General features: G+C 42.9%; 1 protein-coding gene across 1 annotated transcript; it reads right to left on the bottom strand.

Annotated features, from left to right (window-relative positions):
• Positions 1-4,172: 4,172 nt before the first annotated feature.
• Positions 4,173-5,904, bottom strand: LOC127753541 (transcription factor PCF7). Its single transcript, XM_052279035.1, has 2 exons — positions 5,896-5,904; positions 4,173-5,818 (listed from the first exon to the last, which is right to left on the bottom strand). The coding sequence occupies exons 1-2, from the start codon at positions 5,902-5,904 to the stop codon at positions 4,478-4,480; spliced, it is 1,350 nt and encodes a 449-aa protein (XP_052134995.1). The 3' UTR covers positions 4,173-4,477.
• Between the last annotated feature and the right edge of the window lie 3,453 nt (positions 5,905-9,357).

The following is a 9,357-nucleotide window of genomic DNA, read 5'->3' as shown; positions in this document are numbered from 1 at the left end:
AATAGCATGCACAAGCATGGCCAATGCAGCACGACGAACACCAGGAGGCCCCCGAGGTCGAGCAGGAACGCCGTCGTGGCCGCCACGCGCGCGTTGTGCACGAATGCCGGCTGCGACACGGAGGACAACGCCCCCGCGGCGGCTCCTCCGCGCCGTCACCGCCAGACCTGGAGGAAGAAGGGGAAGGGAAGGGGTGGAGCGGCTGTGGTGAGGAAGTGGCGTCGCCGCCACCGCTCGCCACCCAGCCGCGCCTGCCGCCGCCGCTCGCGCCACCGCCCACCTCCCCCCCGCGCACCCCATGAGAGAGAGAGGAAGAGGGGATGGGGATGTATGACAGATGGGTCCCACAACTTTTTAAAAAAGAAAATGCTGACTGGATTGCCACGTGTATGCCACGTAGGACAAAACCGCTCCGGATTGGGTCGAGGGGGGTAATTCGTCCGGTATTGAAAGTTCGGGGTGAGCAATATCTGGTTTTCGGGTTTAGGGGGGCAATTCGGTCGACCGCAATAGTTCAGGGTGGTAATTCGTACTTTTTCCTTCTGTGAAATGAGTGAAAGAATGTCGTTTTGGGTTATTCATGGCATATTGTACCTCTATGGACTGTGGTACATTTAGGGTTTATACATTGTCAATTGTGGTGGAAAACGAAGAATTGAGCAAGGTGGTATTATTTCCCCAAGCGTGCCTCCTGCTTCTTTGTCAACCAAGAACCGTTTGTTGCCCCACCCACCCCTCCCCTCCCCAAAAAAAAAACTAATTAAGGCGAACACAAATCACTACCACATCTATCCCCTCCACTGTGTTATATATATGGTCAAGGTTGACATGACAACAGTCCTATCGCCCTTATCCTAATCCTCTCTTGGTTAAGATTGGTTGGATTATAGAGGCTTCTTTTGCAGCAATAACCATATTGAATTCTCTGTTTGGGTAGAGCACATGCCATCCGTTTGTCTGATCATTGTAGTCAATGCTCTACATATTTGACAGAAAACTCCACGACAACCCTTTATTGAGTACTCGTGTCTAGTAAAGCTTACACAAAATCTACAGCTCATCAACAAACCTCAAATTATGCCCTTTCAGTGAAGGTAGCTGAAGGGTCACTGGTTTACAAACAATGTACATGCTAGTAGTACAGGCCAATGGATGTAGTCGATGCGGTAATATTGCAACTCCGACCCCTGCTGGGGCATGCCCAACTCAATCTATTGGTATTTGGATGAATATCCAAGATTTATTTTTTTACAAAAAATATATATACGGTATGTAATGCGTATGTGTATGAAAAAAGGTTGTATTTAACCTAAGAGCCCATATTCATATTCAGTACATAATACGTATGCTATATATTCCATTAATACTATGTGATTCTATACATGCCAAATACTAGGGGTTTTACCTATAAATATTTATTTTTACCCTATTATATTTCGTCAAAAAATCCTAGGCCCACCCTTGGCTCGACCTTATACTTAGTATGGTCCTGTGTGCTATAAGATGTTCTATCCAAATGATGTACCGGGGATTAATTATTTCCCTGAACTTGGTCTTTAATCTACCATATAATAACTTTAAGTCTAAAAAAAGGATAATCATGCTTTTTGGCAAAATTTACGTTTTTCCTCCCTGTGGAGAAGTGGTCCTACGGCTACAGCGCTAGGCCTCAAGCTACGATCGAGCTGATGATCGCAAGACCAGTCTCAAATTAAGTCTAGAGACTTGGCAGCTTTAAGCTCAAGCTAATCGATCCTACCTAGGATAGACTAGGTTTGTTTGAGCCTAGCTCATCAACATACTCACTTTGTCAAATAAAAACAATCTAGTACGATATGTGACATATATAGTACTATCAATATGGATAAATATTAAATTTATTTTATATGGTACATATGGGATATATGACATAGACTCCCTTATATTTCATACATATGACTTGCGTATATTATCATTAAGGATTCTGCTGGCTTGATTTTTGAAACAAATGAGGTTCAATTCTCAGACATTTCTTGTAATTTAGCTATAATAGTCATCAATCTCACGCAATAAAGACATGTTATTTTCTGAATTAGTGGGGATCATATTAAAAGAAAAGATCCATATTAGTAATTAGTTACAACTCAATTACTACGTACCGATTTTCGATTTTAAAACTATAAACTAATAAAATGCTACATCGAGAATCCAAGATGGAAGTATCTAAAAAAATACCGCAAGTCTTTTGAGTAAAAAACTTTCAGATATAACTATAGTATAATTGAAGTGTAACTGCATTGTAACTACACTGTAACAGTATAACTGCACTGTAACTACTATATAGTTTATGTAAAACTTGCATTCAACTATGGTTTGATTAGCTAGCACTAAATTCTTACACGTGACATGTGTGAAAATTTATTTCTTACAACTTTTTCTCTTCACGCACAAATCTTAAGGCTATCTGATGGTCACAAATCTGAAAGTTTTTTGGGGGGCAAAAAACTTAAGAAAGTTTTCTAGCAAATCCAATCCAAGATAGGTTCAACTCCATATCGATCTATCAATATCAAATTTTGGAGTTAGGAAATAAAATAAATCTAAATAGTCCAAGGTACCTCCTAGAAATCACATGTTTTGTTTAATACAGATTCTCAATAAAATCTACAGCCATGATAAAATGACCTACATTTAAAGCCTAAATATTATGTGATCATATATCATATATACTTATATAGTTCATCCCCACTAACTGTAGTTAATGCTATTTCTCTCTTCTCTCATTAAGCCACATCACCCCAATTATTTCTAGCCTTTAGATGATAGATCTATGGTCCAAATTATCTCTTATTTCTTAAAAATATGCAATCTCAATTATTTTTAGACTCAAAATTGTATCAAATTGTTCTAGTATTGACAATCAAATTACATCTTATTTGTCTATATTATGCAACTTAATTTTTCGCAGCAACACGGCGGTGTATTCATCTAGTTAATATGGGAGTTTTCTCAGAGCGCCCATTTAGTAAAGGTATGTATATATAGATAGATTGTCATACAAAACTAACATTAGTTCCAACCATGACATGCAGAAAATTATATAATAACTTATGTAAATAAGAAATGATTATTTATCTAAAAGTTGAGGAGGGAGGGGGATGGGGCCGGGAGTCAGCTGGTAGCTAGCCTGGTACCCATTTGGTAAAAATCCATAGTTTTTGCTTTCAACCACACAAAATTGTTTCTCTGCCAAAATAATAGCAATCTTCCTTTATTGAACCGTCGTGCATTTTTTTAAAAATGTTACTATATATATAGATCTTCGAGTCATATTTGGCCACAACATATATAGCAAAAGTCAATATGCTAAAATGAACAATGTACTCAAACAGTAGCCCTTTTTTAATTTTTTAGAGAAAAGAACATTTTAATTAATGGTCCGGCTATGGGGAGAAAGTTCGAACACAAACATATGCTGCTGCAGCTAGCCCTTTAAAAGGAGTAAATATTATCGTCAATGATATGCATGCATGTAATATTTTCATGAATCCGCAAGCAAATTCAGAGAATATGGAGGCTTACATGCAAAACAAGGAAAGTCCCAGCCTAGAAACAAGAAGAAACAAACATGACAAGCTACTGCACTACTAGCCACTGCCGAATTAGATGGTAGGATGTTGATACGTTGTTGTCCTCAGCCTCTTTCATACTACAATTGTCAGAAGTACGGTATGACATTCAATTTCAGAAGATTCAGTCTCTGAATGAAAAGGATCTATACCCAAAGCAGTGAAAGAAAAGAAAGAGGAAAGGTAGAGATAAAAATACCATTCACTCTTCCAATAATAGAGGAGCGTAGAGTGATAGTTATAGTAGAGAGCAGATGCCCCCCTTGTGTTCCTGCCCTGCTCCTATCATTATCACCATGGAAATACAACAGAAGCAACAGCTGCAGTGGTCTAAATTCTTTCTTAATTAGCCAAACTTTTTTCTTAATCTGAATCCCTTTTACTGCTTTCATCCTCCTGTACCTCCCATATTGCCGATATATTATTGCAAAAAAAAAATTGGCGCCTTTATGGAATCAGGATCTAGGACAACCTTCGAATTGGCTAAAGGCCGGAATCTTCTTCAGAATAATCAGATATAAGAAACATTAAAAGATCCAAAGGGGGGAAAAGCCATCAAGATCATAGACCATATCATCTCTTCATCATCACATCTTGTCCATGCCGAGAATAAAGGGGAAAACAGCAATAGCAACTAATGCAACAGTAACAGCTGCCTAGTTCCAAGGGAACGTACTATTAATAATTAATTAAGCCTTGGTTACACATGCATGAAGACAGCAGATAATAATGAGGGAAATTTCATCAGCCAAAATCCTACATGAAATGACATACACGTACCCTTAAGCAGATCAGTGAAGTGTGTTAATTAATAGAAAGCACACACCTCCTGCATGCGCGCCATGCATCAATTCTTCAGTCTCTTCTCATCACCTGATCACCTCACTTCCGTGCTCCTCCTCGCCCTCAAGCCGCTGCGCCGCCGGCGCGAGAAACCCCATAAACCCGCCGCCGCCACCGGCGCCGCCAACGAGATGGCCGAAGCCGACCTGTCCGGCAGCCATTGTCGACGGCTGGTGGTGGATGGCTGCGACTGCGAGGGGGTCTAGCCATGCGCGGGCTGACGCCCACCCGCGACCGCTGGACTGAAGGGGTTCCCCATGCGAGAAGAGCTGGCTCTGGTCCAGCCCTTGCCGCGACGGCATGGCGAACATGTAGCCGTCGCCATTGCCGCCGCCGCGGCCGTCTCCTGTGCTGTTCTCCGGGGCATGCCATGCCTGCATTCTCTGGCTGTGGTCGGGCCAACCTGGAACGCCTGCACTCGAGATCATACCGTGGTGGTTCGACGAGACATGGCTGAAGATCTGGTGCTGGTTCGACTGTAGGGTGAGGCACAGCTCCTGCGGCTGCTGGTTGCTTGTCGTGCGCGACAGGAGGTCCGGCGGGGATCCCCTGTACTCGTCGTGTCCGGCGGAGGCGGCGCCGCTGGCTGTGGACGAGGAGGGGAACAGGGACTTGACGCTGTCGGAGACTCGATCTGCCCCCAGCGAATGTGGAAGGAAGGAGCCAGCAGCGGCCGACGCGGCGCTGGTCATGGTGCCGCCGGTAGTGTTGCCGAACCCGTAGGACGTCGAGGTCGCCTGCTCGGTGGCCTCGGGCTGCTCCGTCGACGCCGCGGCGGGCGGCGGCGGGGCCTCGGCGCGGTCGGGGAGCTCGTCGATGGCGGCCTTGGCGTTGCGCATGAGCCAGTCGACGGCCTTGCTGGGCCGGTCGTAGCCGAGGCGGTCCTGCACGTCGTAGAACCGGATGGCGGTGTGCGCGGCGAGGCGGACGCGCCGGTCCCGCAGCCCGCGCGCCGTGCACACCTTGCTGTGCCGGTCCTTGCGCCCGGCCGCGGACCGCACGATGCGGCCTGCCCCGAATGCAGTGGCCAGCGCGTCGACGGGCGTCGACTCGCCGCTGCTGCCGCCGCCATCGCCGCCGCCGCCTCCACCTCCCGGCCCCCGGCTCGCCGGCTGCCTGATCCGGTGTTGCAGGAAGCTGCCGAATCCCTGCTGCTGCTGGTAGATCTGAAGCTGCTCATGCGCTTGCTGCGCCCTCTCCTTCTCCTGGAGCAGGTAGTGCAAGGTGCTCGCGCTGGCGGTAGGGTTGCTCGTCCAAGGGTCTAAGCCCTTGGACAACTGGTTCTTGTCTTCCTCCAGCTTGAGCTCCCTCTCACCCACAGTTAACCGGAAAGGAGAAGAGCGAAAATTAAAACAAGAAGCTAAATTCTATTCCTGCATGGGGTTTGCCAAGCTCAGCTCAGCTCAGCTCAGCTCGCCATCCTGATGAGAGGGAAAAAAGATACAGTGGCCATGGGAACCCCACAGCTCCATGGGCAGAGCAAGCACGCACACACACAGTCGCAGCAGCTTAATAGCTATAGCGGCGCCCAGTGCAGCCGCCCGGCCGGCCTCTCTTTTGTGAAAGTGACAAGAAAAGAGGGCAGCGCAGCGTAGCGCAGCTAGCCCAGTGCAGATCTTATCTTGGCAATCTAGCGCTTTGTGCTTGTGCGCAGCTCGCTCTTGCTAGCTCAGCTCGCAGTACTGGCTACCCTTAGAGAGAGTGCCAAAAGAAGATCAAGAAAAAAAAGGAGCTCCCAAAAGGCAAGATAATTGTTAAAAAGCATGTGTGTTTTTTGCTTAATTATCACTCTAAAATAGGAATAAGGCTTGCTATTATTAGAAATGCCCAAAAAATATCATATTCGTGAAGCAGAAACATAAATGTACTCCCATTAATGTGGAATAGGCGGAATTGAATTAGTCAATTCAAGTCAGCATTGTCAATTTATACAGAATTTCTCTCTTTTCCTCGGTGAAACAAGGATATATATATATATATATATATATATATATATATATATATATATATATATATATATATATATATATATGTACTCATTTTTTTGTTCTCTCTTTTTTTTTCTCCTTCGTGAGTAAAGTGGAGGAAGAGAGAGATTGGTAGGGTGGGGCTATGGAAGTATAGATCGATAGGATGATGCAGGGAGAGGGGGGCGCCGCAGACAGGCTCACAGGGGCAGCAGGAGTCAGGGTGCAGGAGCAGCAGGACAGAAGCTAGCTCTGGTGAGATCACGCCCCCATCTCTCCAATTTCCCTCAAATTTCCCCAACCTTAATTGCGTGGGAGAAGCCCACATTGAATTCCTCCTCTCAATCTCTCATCACTCGACTCTTTCTCGAGAAGACTGTGCTACACCAATAGGAGAAGCCCACGCATGCATTGTATCGATAGATCACCCACCCGCTGATTGTGTACTGTTTCGTTGTGTCTATTCAGTTGCAAAGCTGAGCACAACTGTGATGGAGAATAACTATAGTGATGGTCATGCATCACATCTTTTTTGGGTGGGTTTCATCTTCGTTAAGCTAGCTAGCATATATTCGGATTCAGTAGATACACTGCACCTTTTAATATATTTGTACTATGAAACTTAGGAATGGAAAAGCTTCAAATACGCGAGAGTTAATTGTTTTTCATGTGAAATTCCTGAGCAAAATACTGTCAATTCTAGACAGGATGGAGCACAGGACCTAATGTTTGAAGTTACTGACTATATAAAAGTTTTTCATGTGTACAATATGTTCAGTTATTTAGCACTTCTATTCGTAAGTCTATGTTACTCTATTTATACTCGTCTAGAGTTGAAGTGTTCCCTGTGAACGCAGGGATTTAACTGAATCTATTTCAATTTCAGTTTTGTAGGCCTAGCGTTGGATCTTCATAGGAATTTTATAGGAAGTAGTTCAATTCCAACAAAATAAAAAGCAAATCCAGCATTCCAAACATGGCCTAGTGTTCATATAAATATATATGATGGAATTAATTTCCATTTGCGTGGATTTGTTTTTTACTCCCTCCATTTCATATTATAAGTCGCTTGATTTTTTTTTAATTAAAGTCTTTTGGGTTTGACCAACTTTATAGGAAAAAATAGCAACATTTAGAACATCAAGTTAGTTTCATTAAATTTAACATTGAATATATTTTGATAATATGTTTTTTATTGAAAATGTTAGTATATTTTTATAAAAACTTAGTCAAACTTAAAAAATTTTGACTAAGAAAAAAGTCAAAATACGTGTAATATGCAACAAAATACTATATTTGATTGCACCTTAAGTAACGGGTCTGTATATATCTATATATGTACAAAAATGCAGACTTGAGTAGTAGCAAATCTTCAAAAGAAATATTATGATGTAAAAAAAACGTTTGTAACATTTTGTCGGTTGATTTGTAACTATTTTTTTACACATACTATATCCATGCTGAAAAGCTTTTATTTTAAGCTACAAACCTGGACGTATGAACCTAGATAACTAGTTAGAATTAGAGCCTTTTTGATGAAGGTAGTATGAAATTCCATTCAGTTTCATGTTGGCTGGGCATCTAGGGTTTTATTAGTTGTTACTTATAGTATGCTATACAGTGTGGCAGGCAATTAGACGGTAGAGGATAGTATCGCAGCCAACATAGGAGATATTTAAGGCAATTTTGAGGAAAGAAGACGTATACTCTCTCCGTCCCAAAATATAAGTTTTTTTCTATGAATCTGAACAACTGTTTGTCTAGATTCATAGCTAAATATTACTATATTTTAGGATAGAAGCAGTATATAGTAATTAATTTAGCTATAAATATGTTTTTGTCCTTTTGACTCCGCAATATATACAGAAATGTGACTGGATTTCCCAAATGAAGTTAGTTAGTTCGGTATTGACTATTCATGTGAAAACTAACCAGCTCCTACTAACAATGTTACGCTCGACTTTTTACACATGATGACATGAACATAGTATTACTATGGGCAGATCATCCCCAGTACTTATATTAAAGACTCCTTATATATAGAACTTATACTAGCTACCTGCCTGCCATCTTTGTTAGTAAATCCCGACATCGCAATCACACAGGTACAGTCTTTTTCTTTCTCCAATAACTACTACAAGTAGCAGGCTGCAACGTGTGCTAGATCCATCAACTCTTGCCCGCGTGCACTGAATGCATACGCACCAATTATTTGGACCAGACAATTGGTTTTATTGGGGGTGTCCTCTGTGTTGGCCGGGTTGGTTTAGGGTCCAGGGCGTGTCCGGTTTGCTAAACTGGGTTAATCTCTCCTTGCCAGATATAAAACGTGTCCCATGATCGGTTTTCCCTTCGGCCTTATCCTCCCATTTGCGATGATCAGACACATCTATCGTCCTCTGAAGATCGAACACATGTACACTTGCCCATCCGTCTCTGTCTCGGCATCAATGCAAAATATGATTGATGAGGACATGCCTATACTGAATGAAACCAGATAAACGTGGTTAGTTGCATATCAGCATATGCATGGCACGAATTAATGAAGGGTTTCCTCTCGCCGTGCAGGTACATATATATATTAACTGTGTATGGATTAAGGGGGTCATACCTTTAATTAATTTATTGGTTTTGAATTGATAGATCTTGAAACGACTGTACCCTCCAAAAGGAGGAAAAAAAGGATCTTTGTGTAGTATCGTTTTCTTTTGTGGCGTGGTTGTGTTTACTGTGGCGGAATCGGAGCTTTTGTGTCGGGTGTGGCTAGCCGAACAATAATAACCTAGAACACCTTCATGTCCGTTTTTCACATGTGATTGATGGTTGACGGAGCTATGGGCGAAAGCCTTGCCCCCGGTCTCTGACTGGTGTTGGCAACATTGGTGCTTGTGGGCGTCGTCTTCCTCCTTGAAGTCATCATTAAGTGGCTCTCTCTTTAT

The sequence above is a fragment of the Oryza glaberrima genome, chromosome 1, assembly GCF_000147395.1.
Source record: "Oryza glaberrima chromosome 1, OglaRS2, whole genome shotgun sequence".
Classification (NCBI taxonomy): Eukaryota; Viridiplantae; Streptophyta; class Magnoliopsida; order Poales; family Poaceae; genus Oryza; species Oryza glaberrima.
Note: the sequence above shows the minus strand (reverse complement) of the source record. Positions and strands in the feature narration are given on the sequence as shown.